General features: G+C 44.9%; 1 protein-coding gene across 1 annotated transcript; it reads left to right on the top strand.

Moving 5' to 3' along the window:
* Positions 1 to 7711: 7711 nt before the first annotated feature.
* On the top strand, positions 7712 to 9654 carry LOC121404393. The gene is made up of 2 exons (XM_041593734.1): positions 7712 to 8933; positions 9494 to 9654. The coding sequence occupies exons 1-2, from the start codon at positions 7712 to 7714 to the stop codon at positions 9652 to 9654; spliced, it is 1383 nt and encodes a 460-aa protein (XP_041449668.1).
* Positions 9655 to 17540: the final 7886 nt, after the last annotated feature.

Genomic DNA, 17540 nt, shown 5'->3' with positions numbered 1-17540 from the left:
ATCATACATGAAAACAGGTCATAGAACTGGTACCATTTCAGTATGTCCCCATCAAACTTGGGAATGTTAATGCGTGGAAGCTGCACGTCATTATTGTTTGATGTGGCTGGTTTTGCCAATGCACTTTGAACCTCTTTTTCCTGGTTCAGGTAGGCTTCCATGTTGTATCCTCCTTCCTCTGGGTTATCATATTCCTCGTGGATAGTAAAATGGACTTCTTGTGCTTGAGTCCATAGTGATTTTATCAAATCACTTGATGTACGTCCTCCCGCCTCTGAGAATTGTCTCAGAATGCGTTTTATGGACGCTACTATGTCCTTTTGTCGGCGACATAGTGAAGGCAATTTTCTGTAAGCCTCCGTTGGATGCTGGCTCTGATCATTCGATTGTGGTTCGACATTTTTACCCACATGAGCACTTGATGCCTGATTTAGCTTGTCCATGCTTTCAGTAAACATCGCAACGTACGTTTTTAGTGTTTTACGCGTCGATTTCGTTAAATCTATTCCAAGCATCCTCGAGAGCCGCCTTTTTTGTTTGGAAGTACGTTATATTCTGTTTCCTTTCTGGAGAGTCTTTTTTGAAGTTCCTAATTATCTTCGAAATTTCATCTCCAATTTCTTGCTGCTCATTTAATGCCTCTGTGGCGGCAGCGTGTTCCTTCTTGTGGGAATCCATTTCGCCTCTTACTTATACTTTGACCCGTTGGGAGTATTTTATTCGCTTTGCAGCTGGATACGCTCCTATTCGCAACCGATGTGGTACAAAGTATAAGTACAGACGACGAACTGGATGGAGGTTTTGTGCTGGTGAAACGCACTTGTGATCTTGATATTATTAATCGTTGATCTTGTTGGCTGATGATCTGAAAGTGACAGATCTGCCAATTTGTTCTACTTATTGGTAGGAGATTCTACCGTAAGTATGTGGCTTGTTGCCAGTTTGTGTTGAAAAGTCCTGGTGACTTCTTCAGTGTGATCTGCAGGTTTTCCTGCAGTTTGATTGCAATTGTAGAGAATGAGTGAACAGGCAGTGATGGTACTGTTTCTGATACTGATTTTATTCAACAAACTTAAATTCTATTTATAGGTAACAAAAGGTACAAAAAGTGCTGAGTCTAGTAAGAATATGGTAAAAGGGGATTGGAATTAATATTGAATTAATTTGGATTTAATATGATATTGTGTTATTGGGCAATTGTGATAGTCAGCAATTGCACCAGTGTTTTTGCCCTCTGACGAGCGATCGCATCGTTGGCAGAAATTGCTGCAGAAGCGGTTATTGTTGACTCAGCTACAATGCTTTGTCGTTTGTTATTATGTCTCCCGTTACATGGGTCGACCTGACTTATTCGATAAGTGTATATTATGTAATATTAATTACTGCATAAATATGCGACTGCACAGATATCCTACATAAAAGCTGCAGGACTCTTTTCAATAGAGCCAAAAGCCACAACGAGGAGGAACACTGGGCAAACTACAAGAGTCAGCTAGCCCAATATAAGAGACAAACTAGGAGAGCAAAAAGAGCCTCTTGGCAAAAATTCTGCTCTGACATTGAGGAGACGTCGCATGCCGCAAGGCTCCATATGATCCTCTCAAAAACAACCCCCTCGGTGGGGTACCTCAAAAGAGTGGATGGTACGTGGACTAACTCTAGTGAGGAATCCCTACATATTCCACTCGATACACATTTTCCAGGGTGCACAACCATCGAGCCGGCATACCCCCCCACTGATGGCCCGGCAACATCGATGGCGCCCATCCTCACAAAAAGGAACGTCAGCTATATAAACAATATAAATATAAACAATATAAATATAAACAATAAACAGCTTTAGTTCTTTCAAATCACCTGGTCCCGACCAGGTCATTCCGGCTCAATTACAAAAAGCCGGAGACACAGCCATTAACTGGTTGCAATGCATTTTCAAGAAGATACTGGTAGTGGGAAAAATGCCTCACGCCTGCCTCAAGGCTAAAATAGTCTTTATCCCCAAAGTAGGGAAAGCCTCACACTCAACCCCAAAAGACTTCAGACCAATCAGTCTATCTTCCTTTCTTCTCAAAATCTTTGAGAGACTAGTCGGGCTACATCTGAGAACAAAGTGAGAATAAAGTGGTGGCATATCTAGTGTGGTGTGGCGCTGGCGGGGCAACCGCTCTGTGGGCATTCCAGCCACACATCGCTGTTAGCGTTCCAGCTACACAAGCGGTCGCCCTTGCTCTCGCCCTCATACTTAAGAGCATTTTTCCGCCCGCCGACGCGCTCTCGCGCGTAATCTCACCTCGGGCACGCTCCCGCCCACGCTCACGGTCCCGCTCTCGCTGCCGACAGCCCTCGGCAGCTTGAGCGCAACTTAGATTAATTCGTTATTACAACCCCACGCAAACGGCCGGCTTCTTTGCACGCGTAACCGAATCTTGTGGTCGACCAAATATATATATACTGAAGAAGCCCTAACGTCTTTATTTTGGAATTCATCTGTGGGACCCCCCTGAGTCGCCCTACGCTTAAATATTGGTCCTTCGAGCCGGATACTTCGCCTTCCCCAACAAGCAGATATCCAGCATTCAAGCACGGCATCGCCTTCACCACTTGTTCAAACATGAACATGTCGATGTACGAGTACATTAAAAAAAGATTCTGTACACAATCTATATATTTCTAAATTTAAATGTAGTAGTACATAAAGTCGATAATTTACGAACGTTTGAAAGAAAGGGCAAAGATGTGTGGTAATAAATACGCGACAAGCAACACACAAGTGGAGCTAAGCATTAATGTTGTATGCAATGCGTTTCATGCACTCAAACAACCCCCACGGTAAATGTAGCCGTTCCATGGGTCTAGCGATAAGAATAGAATATCAATTGTACCACATGCATTGTTTGTAAACTGATATAAGGCTCTGATTTTAAGAATAAAGTTTAGTTTGAATTTACAACTCAACTCGCAAATGTCTAGACCACTAGAGGATCCCAAGATAAGTACGACTTCTTTTGCCACAAGTCGCCTCCATTCACGGTTTGTGTTCCTAAATTCCACTGTCCGAGTTCCGCGATATAGGTCCATATATATATTCTTATATATGTACTTATTTCTTCATTCTATGCCATCCGTTGTCCGTGTCGCTTCTTCCTTTTCGACACCGCCATATTATCGGCGATTGCGGCCGTCCTCCGTTCCTCCAACTCCAACTAACAGTGCTACGGTAGTTTTTCAATTCCGTTTTGTCTGTGCATTAATTGAGACAATAATTAAAAAAAAAAATATTCAGCAAGTGCATTCCAGCTCACAACAACAACTCCGCAGCTGATCTGCAAACATTCAAGTTCCAAAAACATGCATCCATACATACGTAAATTCCGCAAGTTCATTTGATACAAAACCCACCCCAATAAACTTACACCTTGGCACACTCCAAGTGCAAGGAGAATATAAATAAAGAGTCTTAATTTCATCCATCTACATATAAATTCATTTCCATAGTTGGCGGAAATATATTTATATGCCAACTATATACATACATATAAACATAACGCACATACATAAAAATACTACACCCCGCATAAAAAAAACCGCACTCCATACTACCGAATATACTCCGCGCATAGTGTCACGTTTTGATATACAAATTCTGCGATTCCGAACAATTTACGCGTTCCAGCCATACGTTTTGGCCGCCACACTAACGATTAGTATATCCAAATACGCAATAAATTATCCGCAACCAAGGCACGGCGCATTTTCCGTACTTATTTGACCCTTTACATCGTCAATTGTCAATTGTTTTGGCGCAATCTAAAAATAACGGTATCATAACCGAGTCTTGCGTTCATCCAAATAAATAAATACATAAAAAACCTTACTCTCGTTTTCTATTTCCAAACAAACACAAGGACACTACAAGAAATAAATTGAACCATCCACAATTTATAATTTAAACCTTTTCGTCATATTTTTTCTGTTTTTCCTTCGGTATTTCCCGGCGCCCCGCGGAACTTGCTGCAACCGGTAACGCTACGCGACGACCCAGGGGGTTCCGCCGCAGCCCGCATAACCCTTTCTGCTCAAGACTGAGTCAAGAAGGTAAACGGAGGAGCCCGCACTAAAAATATTTGCAAAATATTGCTAAAATCAGTGTGACCGTTCCTCTCCTCGGCTCAGCGCAATATAAGTCACTCACTGTTTGAGAAATTTCACTTCACGGTGATCTCAAACAATCCGAGTCGACCCGACTATTGTTTTCCAACAAGCTCGAGGCCTTTTTCCTGGCAGCCTTCCATAAGTGGGTTATATTTCCGAACAAATATTTGTTTCCTGGCGTCTTTCTATTTGAATTCTACACAGAGCAGTCTTCTGTCCCTCCAAGACTTCCAAATCCGATTTTCTGTGCGTGTGTGAGTTCGTAATGTGCCAACAGGTCACAAGGACAGCAGCAAGCTTTTGCCTGTGTCCTCTTCAAGCCGTTTACGAACATCGTCCGCCTCCGGAACTACGCCGACTCAGAGAATCAAGGCATCCCTCATTCCGAGAGCAGCCAGAAGCAGCCCTGCGGCAAGGACCAAATCGGTTCTATTTCCGTCTCCTGTCACTCTTAAGGTTCCAGCTGTGACCAAACAAGATCCGAAAGGCTCCTTCGTCAGTAGCCCCGTCAGCTCTCGCCACTGCATCACAATGGCTCAATCCGCCGCTCAATTGATCGCCGCTATTGGCCGACTGTCGCACCTGGCAGAGCGCATCACCGCCGCCCCATCCGCCTCTCTGTCCGAGGTCCGTCGAGGCCAAATCCTCAGCATGTGGACGGACGTCGAGGCCGAGTACAAGGCCTGCTCCGCGGTGATGACTGACGAGGATCCAGAAATCCAAGCGGACATCCGTGACACATACAGCGAATGCTATGGGGTATTTGAGCAGTGCCTCAGTGACCTCAATGCTCAGCTGGCCACATCCACAGTCCTTCCTCCTGCACAGCCAGACCAACAGGGCGGCTGTCGACTGCCTCCCGTCAACATTGAGGTTTTCTTAGGGGACTACGTCCGCTGGCCCACATTCCGGGATCTGTTCACTGCGGTCGTGATTAATAATCCAAATATCTCCGGTAGAGAAATTGTACTACCTCACCGAGAAGACCCGGGGCGATCCGAAGGCCATCGTAAAAAATCCCCCCTCACCAATGACGGTTTCGAGTGCGCATGGTTGGCTCTCCGCAGCCGATATGAAAATAATCAACTTCTGGTGACCAACGAAATTAACATCCTCCTCTTTTTTCCCCGCGTGACTTCCGAGTGCAGTCATGCCTTGAAGGATCTTCAAAGTACGATGCAAGGAGTCATAAATGCGCTAGCGGTCTCCAACGTTTGCACGGACAACTGGGATAGTCTGTTTGTGACCATCTGCGCTTCCAAATTGCCGAAGTTGAGACGGGCGTTGTGGAAAGCGTACGTAACGGACCAAAAGGAGGTGTCGCCCTGGAAGGACGGCATCACACGCTTCTGCATCGTGCCGCTTCTTCGTCCAGCATGGCGGCTTCGACATCCGCCGAAACCCCCAGCTCGTCCGAATCTCAGCCCAACGTACAGAGCTATTTCGCCTTCAGCACAAGTACCGTTCTTCTGGGCACGGCACTCATTAATATTTGCCACCTGGGGACCAATTTCCGTGCCCGCGCTCTGATTGACTCAGGCTCCGAGGCGACGTTCATCACTGAACGTCTCTTTAACATTATTAAGCCACCGTTCGAAGCCATCCAGGCTCAAGTCGTGGGTTTAAGCCAAACCGTAGCGGCTAAGGCGCAAAAGTGATGTCACTTCCTGATCGGGGCCGCCTCCAGGCCTGGTCTCAAGATCGAGACCATGGCATATGTTCTGCCTCAATTAGTAGATAACCTTCCCTTATATCCGATACCGCAGAACTTCTTGGACAAGCTTCCAAACCTCCAGTTGGCAGACCCCTCCTTCCACCGAAGCTCGCAGATTGATATGCTTTTAGACGCTGACATCCTTCCTTCTATTCTGTTTTTTTGCTCGCTGTTGGGACAAGAGACCATCTTCGGATGGGTTCTATCCGGTCCGGTATCAGCTGACTCGACTCGTACGGTTTCCGCCTTCACCACGAAGCTCTCGTTAGATTCGGATGTCCGACTCGAGAAGCTTCTCACCAAATTTTGGGAGGTGGAGGACCTTCCGGGGAGACCGACGAGTGAGTCAGATTCTGTGTGCGAGGAAAACTTCCTCCAGACCACTAAACGAGCCCCCGATAAGAGAAACATTGTTACTCTCCCTTTCAAATGGCCAGAAAATGTCGATCTAGGACACTCCAGATGCGCGGCACAGGCCCAGTTCCTTAGAAACGAGCAGCGTCTGCAGCGCAATTTGACGCTCAAAGAGCAGTACGACGCCGTTATCCAAGAAAATTTAGAGCTAGGCCACATGAATGCGGTTACACCCAGTCATGACTCCGGCCATTATTACCTTCCACATCACGCCGTGTTTAAGCCCGACAGCACCCCAACAAAACTGCGCGTGGTCTTCAACGCCTCCAGACCGTCTTCCAACGGGAAAAGCCTCAACGACACATTGCATTCGGGGCCAGTCCTTCAGTCTGACTTGACCATGCAAATCCTGAGGTGGCGAGTCTTCCGCTATGTCTTCAATGCCGACATCAGCAAGATGTATCGCCAGATCCAAGTGTCTTCCCAACACACACCCTATCAGCGAATACTCTTTCGCAACCGTAATGGGGACGTTTGTAACTATGAGCTTGCCACCTTCGGAGTCAATTGCGCACCGTACCTCGCCCTTCGCGTCATTAAGCAACTCGCACAAGAGCTGCGTCCACAGTTGCCAATGGCAAGCGACATCCTGGAGAGCTACAAGTACGTAGACAGCATGTGCTCACACTTAGTCACAGGCAATTTCCGCCATTTCAGAATTACGCAAAGCACTCGACTCCACGGGGTTTCCACTCCGAAAATGGACAGCAAGCCATAAGGGCGTTCTGCGCGACATTCCGGTCGACCACTTACTCCGAGCTGACTTCCTAGAGCTTGAAGAAAGTAGCATCGCTAAGACCTTGGGGATCCGATGGCAAGCCAGTGCCGACGAGTTTTTCTTTAATCCAACGAGAATCCTGCACAAAGCGCAATGTTCTGTCCCAGATTAGGGTGGGATGACGTCCTTCCTAGCGATCTGTCTCAATCGTGGGATACGTTCCTGAGAAGCTTTCCGGCCATTCAAGGGATCCGTATTCTGCGGTGGCTGCACGTGTGTCCGATGGCCAAGGTACAGATACATGGCTTCTGCGACGCGTCTCAACGTGCCTATGGGGCAGCGATTTACATCCGAGTTGAGCGACCGCAGGGCATTGTCTGTGCCCTTCTCACAGCAAAAACCCGCGTGGCTCCCGTGAAAACGGTTTCCTTGCCTGGACTCGAACTGTGCGAAGCCGTCCTTCTGACAGAGCTTTCCGAGGCCATCCTCAACTGCCACTAGACACCAAACAGGTGTCCTTCTGGACCGATTCCACGATTGTATTGGCCTGGCTGAACAGACCTGTTTGCGATTGAACCACTTTCGTGGGCAATCGAGTAGCCAAAATCACTCGATGTTGGCCGAGCGAGCGATGGAGCCACGTCCGATCCGAGGACAATCCGGCCGACCTGGCCAGTCGAGGGCTAGGACCCACTGACCTGGTCGTAAATGACATGTTGTGGCATGGCCCTGCTTGGTTGCGTGGTCCACGGGACCCAGTCCTTGAGAATGACCTGGAGAAGCGAGCCGTCAAGGTGCACCGTGCCACCGGCAGCGCCTCGGATATCCTCAGCAGGTTCTCCGAACTCGGACGAGCTCTGCGCGTGAATGCCTACGTTCGGCGGTTCATCCAGCGTGTCAGCGGGCAGTCAACGCCAACCCTTGTCTCCAAGGAGTTAAACGGAAAGGAGGTCGCTGCAGCTCTCCAAGCTGTCACCATAACGACCCAACGCGTCCATTATGCGGGGGAGCATCGGTGCCTGGTAAACAAGCAGCCACTCCCGACTACGAGTTCTCTTCAAAATCATAATCCGTTCCTTGACCAGAATGGAGTCATGCGGGCATCTGGACGAGTCCAAGCCTCAGCGTCCATGTCCTGCAATGAACGGCATCCAATCCTGTTGCCACCCGCATGTCTCCTGGTTGGCCTGCTGGTTCGATTCACCCATCACATAGCCCTGCATGGTGGGAACCAGCTGGTCATCCGCCTTATCCGGGCAACATACTGGATCCCTCGACTACGTCACGTAGTGAGGGCAGTGATCCACACCTGTAAGGTTTGCGTCATCCATCGTAAACGACTCCAAACCCAACTGATGGCAACCTTCCTGCCTCACGAGTCACATTTTCCAGGCCGTTCACATACACCGGAGCCGGTCCCTTCGACGTTAAAAGTTTCACAGGGCGCGTGTCGCATCTCAAAGGGGTATGTGTGCGAGTTCGTCTGTTTTGGCACGAAGGCCATCCCCTTAGAGGCCACGTCCGATTTATCCACCGACACCTTCCTAGCCGCCTTCGCTCGTTTCATCGTGAGACGAGGTTGTCCTCACGAAGTTCAATCCGACAACGGCAGGAATTTTGTCGGCGCATCCCGCTCTCTGGCTGCGGATCTTCTCGAGGCCATTCGCACTCGGACTTCTGCGGTGTACAGCCAGCAGAGGCTATCGTGGCGTTTTATCCCTCCAGGAGCCCCAGATATGGGGGGCTTCTGGGCAGCGGGTGTGAAGAGCTTCAAGGCTCTGTTCCAACGGTCGATGTGTTCGTCCAAATACACATTAGAGGAGTTCGTGACCTTACTTTCGAAAATTGAGGCATGTCTTAACTCGCGACCAATCTCTCCTATGTCTGAGGATCCAACGAATCCGTTGGCTTTGAGCCCAGGCCATTTCCTGATTGGTGGTCCGCTACTATCCGTGGCAGAGCCAGAAATAAAAGCGAGTGCCTCCTCCATCCTAAGCCGCTGGCAACATCTTAAGGCTCTCAACCAGCAATTCTGTTCGCGATGGAAGACAGAGTACCTGCGAGAGTTGCACAAGCGTAACAAATGGCAGCATCCGACAAGAGACCTCGAGGTTGGAGACCTCGTGGTGATCAAGGAGGAGAACAGCCCCTCTCAGGAATGGCGTCTCAGCCGTGTACAGAACGCGTAACCTGGAGCCGATGATAAGGTCCGTGTGGTAGACCTAATCACGGCACGCGGCCTTATCAAGAGACCGATCACGAAGGTGGTTCTGCTGCCTATGAAATCGGAGGTCCATTCCACCTACTCTCTCGTAGGCTGCGATCCATAAGACTCCGTCCTTTTGTATGCTTGTATCCAGCTTAGTTATCCGTATCTCCTAAGTAATTCCAAGATCTCACTTCTCAATTAGTTGACGAGGTAATACCTCCTTCCAATGCCGAGTGTGCCCAGGAGTGCATTCACTAAGGAACTGCCGGAAATTTATCCGCTTAAGCGGTGAGAAGAGACTCCGAGCCGTTCAAGTTGCCCACCACCTGCATCGGGGATGAGAAGGTGTGTACCGCAATGACCCGGGCTAAAACGGTAGACTTCCAAGTGGAGGCACTCTTCAAGATCGAGCCCCGTCTGCGCGTCCGTACGCCGTACGTTCACTGAGCGACACCGTCCGTGCTCGTTTCGACGACCTGAAGCTGGCCAATGAGCATTCCATAATCCGACGACCATCTCGCTCGTCTTGGGTGCGGATCTGTATCCGAGGGTCATCCAACCTGGGTTCCTCGCCCGCGCTGACGGCCTTCCCGTGGCTCAAAGCACAGTGTTTGGATGGATCGTGTCTCTCGCATCATCATTTCTCGCTTGCCTACTGCATTTTTCAAGCCAGCCCGACACCTGAAGTCACCTACAAACTACAAATTTTCTTGTAGCGGACCCTGGACAGACTGATGCATACCTCAGCCTGAAATAGGACCTCACAACGTCCAAATACACATTAGAGGAGTTACTTTCGACCTTACTTTCAAAAATTGAGGCATGTCTTAACTCGCGACCAATCTCTCCTATGTCTGAGGATCCAACGGATCCGTTGGCTTTGAGCACAGGCCATTTCCTGATTGGTGGTCCGCTACTATCCGTGGCAGAGCCAGAAATAAAAGCGAGCTCCTCCTCCATCTTAAACCGCTGGCAACATCTCAAGGCTCTCAACCAGCAATTCTGTTCGCGCTGGAAGACAGAGTAACTGCGAGAGTTGCACAAGCGTAACAAATGGCAGCATCCGACAAGAGACCTCGAGGTTGGAGACCTCGTGGTGATCAAGGAGGAGAACATCCCCTCTCAGGAATGGCGTCTCGGCCGTGTACAGAACGCGTAACCTGGAGCCGATGATAAGGTCCGTGTGGTAGACCTGCTCACGGCCCGCGGCCTTATCAAGAGACCGATCACGAAGGTGGTTCTGCTGCCTATGGAATCGGAGGTCCATTCCACCTACTCTCGCGTAGACTCCGATCCATAAGACTCCGTCCTTTTTTTTATGCTTAAGTCCCGCTTAGTTCTCCGTATCTCTTTAGTAATTCCAAGATCTCACTGCTCGATTAGTTGACAACCCGTGCCAGCTCTTTACTAATGCTTCCTTGACTCCTTTCTTTCATCCTAGTATTTTTCCGGAATCCAAACATGACCCCTCAAACTTCCTCACGGTCCCGATCCAGCCGCAGGTCGGATCGCACACGGGCACGAGGTAATACAGCCTTCCAATGCCGAGTGTGCCCAGGAGTCCATCCGCTAAGGAACTGCTGGAAATTTATCCGCTTGAGCTTAGAGAAAAGACTCCGAGCCGTCCTCCTACACAAATATTGCTCTAATTGCCTGGCTCACGAACACTCGGGCAAGAACTGCCGCAGTGGGGATCTATGCAAGGTGTGCACCCGCAACCACCACACGTTGCTCCACCTGCCCGGGTCTCGGCGCCCCGCTGGCTCCTCTTCGGCACCGTCGCCTTCAGCGTTATATAGCGTATATAGCGTTATAGCGTTGAGCGTGAAAAACGGAGAAATTTGACCGAGCTATTAGATAGCGAGAGAGAGAATAGCGAGAGAGGAGAACTAACTTTTTGAAATTTATTATAAAAAAATGTTTGTTCCGTTCATAAGGTCATTACACAAGTATAAAGAGGACAATTGAAAATCCCTAATGAGCTTATTAAACTTCGTAAACTCGACTTAACGAAAGCAGTGGACACTTTCAGATAGCCTACCTGATCGATCCAATACAGTAGGCCCAATATCGACCAACACTTCGAATGTAGGATGGTAGGAGTCTTCAGGTAAAGTGAGCGGAAGGGCTCGGGTTAGCAACGCTATGGTCGGATCCGAGACAAATCACAGATCAAGCAATCGACCCAAAGAATTTTTCACATGGTTGACTTGGTCGACGCCAGGGAAAGGTCTAGCACGCCCACTGGTGGGAGTCTCACCAAAGCAACAAGTTAGTCGAAAAACCTAACTTCCTTAAGTTACCTACCTGAATGCTGAGAAAGCTCAGCACTCTCTTTCTGAAGAGTGTCGCATTTTCGTCCCACGTTATTGTGTTTACCGAGACCTGGTTAATGACGGACATCCTTAGTTCCGAAGTTTTGGCAGGTCAGTACACAATCTTTAGAAATGACCTTTAGTCTCGACGTGGAGGAGGGGTCCTCATTTCAGTGGACTCAAACTTCACGTCGGGACATTTCATAGTCAAGGTTAAACAAGACCTGGAATTCCTGTGGGTAAAACTGATTCTTCCAGGCTTTTCCATTTTCATTACTTGCACCTTCTTCGGATATCTTAATATAAGAGCATCTCCTGTCCGCTTTAAAAACGTATGCCTCACAACTGTAATGCAGGCAATTACGTTTTGAAATAGCATCACCCACGATGCCCGAAAACAAAGCGCATTTTACGTGCAGTACAGAGTGGCAGAGTCAGAGAGGCAGCAATTGATGCCGGCTGGTCGTAGTTGATCTGTTTCTTGCAGGTTTTGCCGAAACAGACAACTATGTAGTCCATAGTTGAAGTAAAAAATAATAATATTATTACAAAATTCAAAACAAATAGCTATCAGACCAAAGTACAAAGTAAGAGCTTAAAGTGGAATCGGTAAAGACTGACAGAGGAGAACAGTTGCAGCAGCAGCTAACAACAGAGAGAGAGAGAGCGCTACTGCACATAAAGTATTGTTTGCGTGAGAGGAAGAACAGTTAGTTAGGTATAGGTTAAAAGGAGAGAGTGATAGAACAGCTACGACAAGAGAGCGGGCAAAAATGTAGTTTGAGTACAATGAGACTGGTAATAAGTCTACAGCGGTCCGAAGACAGACACGTCCAATGGCTGCCATTTTTGACTGCATTGCTGTGGAAAGGAGAGAATGTGCAATCCATTGGCAACGAACAAATTTATGGCTGCAATGCATAAATGCGACGAATCGTTGTTGAGAAGCAGCAAGATGAAAGAAGCTGGCATAGAATTAACACAAATGACTAAATGTCGCATATAACGTTCAAACGCACATCTAGTCAGACCAAGGAATAATAGATAACGGTGAAATGCTGTTGCCAGCAGCAGGTTAGGTTATGTTATCGCCTTCGTGATCATCGTTACGCTTCCGCGGGCTCAAGCTTTCCGACATGTCGCGTTCCATTTAAAGTAAAAGCCTTATTCGTCCTTTTTATAGATATGAGTCGCTTCGAAGTGATGCTCATCAAATAATCAAATAATTGGTCAACTCATCGGAAGAAAATGTGGTGTATTTTTGTATCCATGTCACTAAAAAACTGTAAGGTGTGCGGAATGAAATACGAACAACTGTTGTAATACAAATAAAAAATGTATTCCAATTCTGATCAACTTAAATTTTTCATATGTTTTTTATTAGACTATAAGCTATTTAAAAAAAAAACATTCCTGTCATAGCTATCAGCCATCCTTATATTTTCAAGTACCTTGCGCATAGCCACCTGAATTCCCTTTGTATCCATTTCAGCAAGCTTTCTGTTGATTTTTAATATTAAACAGTCTGTTTTTTAACTTATATCCCTTGCTGTGAGCATTCCTTCTCAAATTTTCCCAAAACTCTTCAATTGGCCTTAACTGAGGCACATTTGAAGGGTTTTGCAGATTAGGCATAAACTTAATGATCAAGTGGTCAAGAGCCTCCAGAGTTGTTCTGGCGCATTGAGCAGACGCTAAGTCGGGCCAAAATACCCTATTATCATTCGCATGATAAATGCATTTAGGTGCAACAAAGTCGTGTCCGTTAAACCGCTTATAACTCGGGAACGGCTGATCGGAAAATCGATTTTAGAACGGCTGGACTGATTTTCATTGTTTTTCGTTTTTTAGTTTATCCAAAATAGCACAATAACTATTAAAAACATCGCAAAACGTTAGTGTTGTTTTATGAAGTAGGCATTTCCAGGGCTATCAAACGTTTGGATAATTTAATATATGGAGGAAAGTAATACATCATTAAAAAAATAAATTCAGTTGGTTTAAAGTGCTTATAGAGTATAGATGAAATTAATCTTTTTAGACCGATTTGGCTATTTTTTATTCAAAAAACAAAAAACAAAAAACAAAAAAAAAACGAGAAGGAACGTGTGACTCGCTTTTGGGGACGCGACTCTACTTATACCCGTACTCAGTCAGTATATAAATTTTTGAGCTCATGATTTATGTAGAATTTTAAAAAAATTTACATTTTGCATTTTTTTGCTACATCTGTTATCTTAACTCTTTTTTGAGTACGGGTTTAAAAAAATTGGAAAATTGTGTGGAAAGTGTTACATAAATTTCTGATTTGTTTTAAAAATTGTTTTGAGTGTTATTTTTATAATTTCCATATAAGAGGCCCTACATTTATAGATTTTTGTTTTTACTTGGATGTTAATTATAATATATATACTAAATACCACAAACTAATTTTACAATATTTTTGCGAAGCGATCTCGGGACTAAAAATCGCGCTCGGACAACATTAGTATTGTTATATGAAGTGGGCTTTTCCAGGGCTATCAAGAATTTGCTTGATTTTTTGTATGGAAAGTGTTACATAAATAAAAAATAAAATTCAGACCCTTGCCTCAAATCATCAAATCCGGTGTTCTATGTGAACAAACTTCAACTGGATGCAAACATGACAGTTGCATTTTTGAACGATTTCTCCCAGCTGACTAGCTTATCAGCAAAGAATTCCCGAACATCATTGCTAACCATAAAAATAAAAAATAACAAAAGGTTTACCGAGCATGTAATTTTGGCGACTAAGAATACAGATGTGAATGACATAAACTTTAAATTTCAGAACCAAATCGTTGGTACACTGCAATCAGCAACTGCAGCCACTAATTACACTAGTCAACACGACATATAGGCTGTGGCCCAAAAGGATGTACGAATATGTTTATGGTTTAGTTTTTTTTTAAAGAATTTTTAAATATCTGGTATTTTTTTAATGTTATCGTTTTTTTTATGGTTTAGTTTTTTTTAAAGAATTTTTTAAAATCGTATTTTTTAATGTTTTTTTCAGAGGTAGTGCTTGTATTTTTCACATAACTTAAGTATCTTATATCTGGTTGCTGCCACTAACAATACAGTATATAGATGTGCCTGTTCATACAACAAAAGGGGCGCAGCTGAGTTTGCAGCGTACGTTCCCAGATCTTCGGCTTTGGGAATGGCCGCGTTCGGCTCTGGGAATGGCCGCGTTCGGCTCATGACGTCACACGAGCCGACTGGCAGCAAGCATGCATGTGTTGTGTACGTGTACACTCCAAAATATATGATTGTATGCATAGAATAATTTTTAGCTGCCGAAACCAACTTTGTTGGAGATTTAAGTTTACGTAAACGTGTGTGTGCCATGTATTCACACATACTGTGCTTGTGTGTGGGCTCTACAATTTTTGGCCGCTTTGATTGGTTTTTCGTTTTGTTTTGAGGGCTGATGTGATGTAGCGACCTGTGCTGACCTGCCGCAATATAACTGAGGAATGGGCAGAGTGGGTGGGGGTGGGAAATAAATACAATATATAAAAATAAAGGATGTTATCTCTGCTCATATCTCCAAAACTAAAAATATTTTGAAAATTAGATTCGCTAAAGCTCTGGAAAATGTTCTACTAGATGTGTACATTTATTTTATTTAAAGCGTTCATAAAATATTTTTTATTTTGCCACCTCTTTTCGGCTGAGTCCCCATTGTAAATACAAACATTAAAAAAAAATAACAACATTAAATTTTAAAGTTTAAAACCAAAATCGACCTATTCAGGGGCAGATCAACCTTCAACCGGGCCCTGGGCAACCATCAATCTGGGGCCCTCCATATTTTCTCACCAGCTCCCTTCTTTTTTCATTTGAAATAAAAACTTATAAATTGTTTGATTAATTTGTATGTTTATCAGTGGCTATTCTATTTTTTTCCATTATTTGGAGTTTTGTTTTTTCAACAAATTTTTCTTTTAGCTCTAGGGGGGGTCCTAGGCAACTGCTAATCCGGCCATGGACCAATTCCCGTCGTCAGACTTCATATTTTGTTGGTGTATTCTGTCGCTCGACTCGACGCGGGTCGAGGCATTGACGCAGCCGAAAGCAGAGGCAAAGGCTAGCATAAAAGAGAATGGAAGAAATACCCCGCGCGCCCGACAATACAACAGCTTTTCAAAACAAAACGAAAAACCGAAATTCAGTTAGACAGTTAGCCTTTATATCCCGTGACTAGTCGCTGTATTTACAGTTAAAATCTTTATTAGTCGTTTTGTTCGTTCAGACACTGTGCAAGGTCGGCCCCTTTTTATTGTTTTATTATATGCTTTTGCCTTCCTTGCGCAGATTAATAATAATATTTTGCATACTCTCCGACAACTTAACTCCATTCGCCATTTTTACCGTCTTTACGTATCGTACTGTATTAAATTGACATTTTTTAGTCTTAGATAATTCAATTTATTTGTACACAGATAGTAAGAATAAAATACTCACCTTAATTTACGAAAAACTTAAATAAAAATTCAATTACTACAACACCCTATTAGGGTATAAAAACGACCCTAAAAGCGAGGCTCGAGTCGAGCAGGTACATGTTTTGGCGGGTGTTTTGGTTGTTTACCATGATCTACTGAGAGCATTGTTAACAAATTGAACAGATTTTAGAAATTTCGATTAGAAATATATTAATTAACCCATCTTATTTCAGAGGCTATTCAGTATGAGTGCCCGGAATGAGCAAGACGGCCTTAGGAACATGAGCACATCAACAAAACTAACGAGAAGGAACGTCTGAGTCGCTTCTGGGGACGTGACTCTACTTATCCCCGTACTCAGTCAGTATATACATTTTTCAGCTTATGAATTTTTAGAATTTTAGAATTAAAAAAAATTTTACATTTTACATGTTTTTGCTACATCTGTTATTTGCATCTAAATCTACAATGTATATTCTACATCTAACATGTATATTCTACATGTACCATTTAGATTCTACACCTCCTCCGCTAGGGGTAGCTCGCGCACTGAACGCGGCAGAGTGTGCGAGCGAGAAAGAGAATGAGTAGCTGAAGTAGACGGGGGAAGCAACTGAAAATTAATTTCTTCATTCTGGCTATCTGGTTGCTATGATCATTTTCTACGATACTGCGTTTTTAGTTTTATCGTATCTTTAAAATTGTGGCTGCCACAGATTTTCGTCCTTTGTGGGGGCGGAAGGGGGCGGGGCGAAATTTTGAAATACACTTGTAGCAGTGTGATATCACATGAGTCTGGAAACCAAATTTGGTTTCTCTAGCTTTTATAGTCTCTGAGATCCAGGCGCTCATCGAGACGGACAGACGGACGGACGGACAGACGGACATAGCTATATCGACTCGGCTATTGATGCTGATCAAGAATATATATACTTTATGGGGTCGGAAACGTTTCCTTCTCTGCGTTTCACAAATCCACTTTTACCACAAATCTAATAAACACTTATTTTTGAGTACAGGTATAAAAAGGTTCTTTTAAACCACGAGAAAAAGTCATTTTAGGACACAGCCTAAATGTCGAGTTGACTAGTGCAACCAGATTTTGCCACCTCTTTTCACCTGAGTCCTCAATGTAAATACACACAGTACAAACAAATAATAACTTTAAATTTTAAAATTTAAAACCAAAATCGACCTATTCAGGGCCGGATCAACCCTCAACCTGGGGCCCTTCATTTTTTCACGCCAGTTCCTTCTTTTTTCATTTGAAATAAAAACTTATAAATTTAATGTTTGTTTAATTAATTTGTATGTTTATCAGTGGCTATTATATTTTTTATCCATTATTTGGAGTTTTGTTTTTTCAACAAATTTTTCTGTTAGCCCTAGGGGGGCCCTCGGCAACTGCTAATCCGGCCCTGGACCTATTCCCGTCGTCAGACTTCATATTTTGTTGGCATATTCTGTCGCTCGACTCGACGCGGGTCCGAAGCCGAAAGCAGAGGCAAAGGCTAAAAGAGAATGGAAGAAATACCCCGCGCGCCCG

This window comes from Drosophila obscura, unplaced genomic scaffold (genome assembly GCF_018151105.1).
Source record: "Drosophila obscura isolate BZ-5 IFL unplaced genomic scaffold, ASM1815110v1 contig_199, whole genome shotgun sequence".
NCBI lineage: Eukaryota > Metazoa > Arthropoda > Insecta > Diptera > Drosophilidae > Drosophila > Drosophila obscura.
Note: the sequence above shows the minus strand (reverse complement) of the source record. Positions and strands in the feature narration are given on the sequence as shown.

Bases quoted from the DNA above. Each gene is read 5' to 3' on its own strand.
- LOC121404393 (XM_041593734.1), top strand. From the start codon at position 7,712: ATGTTGTGGCATGGCCCTGCTTGGTTGCGTGGTCCACGGGACCCAGTC. The intron at 8,934-9,493 runs GTGGTCCGCTAC...TATCCGCTTAAG, and splicing joins CCCAGGCCATTTCCTGATTG to CGGTGAGAAGAGACTCCGAG.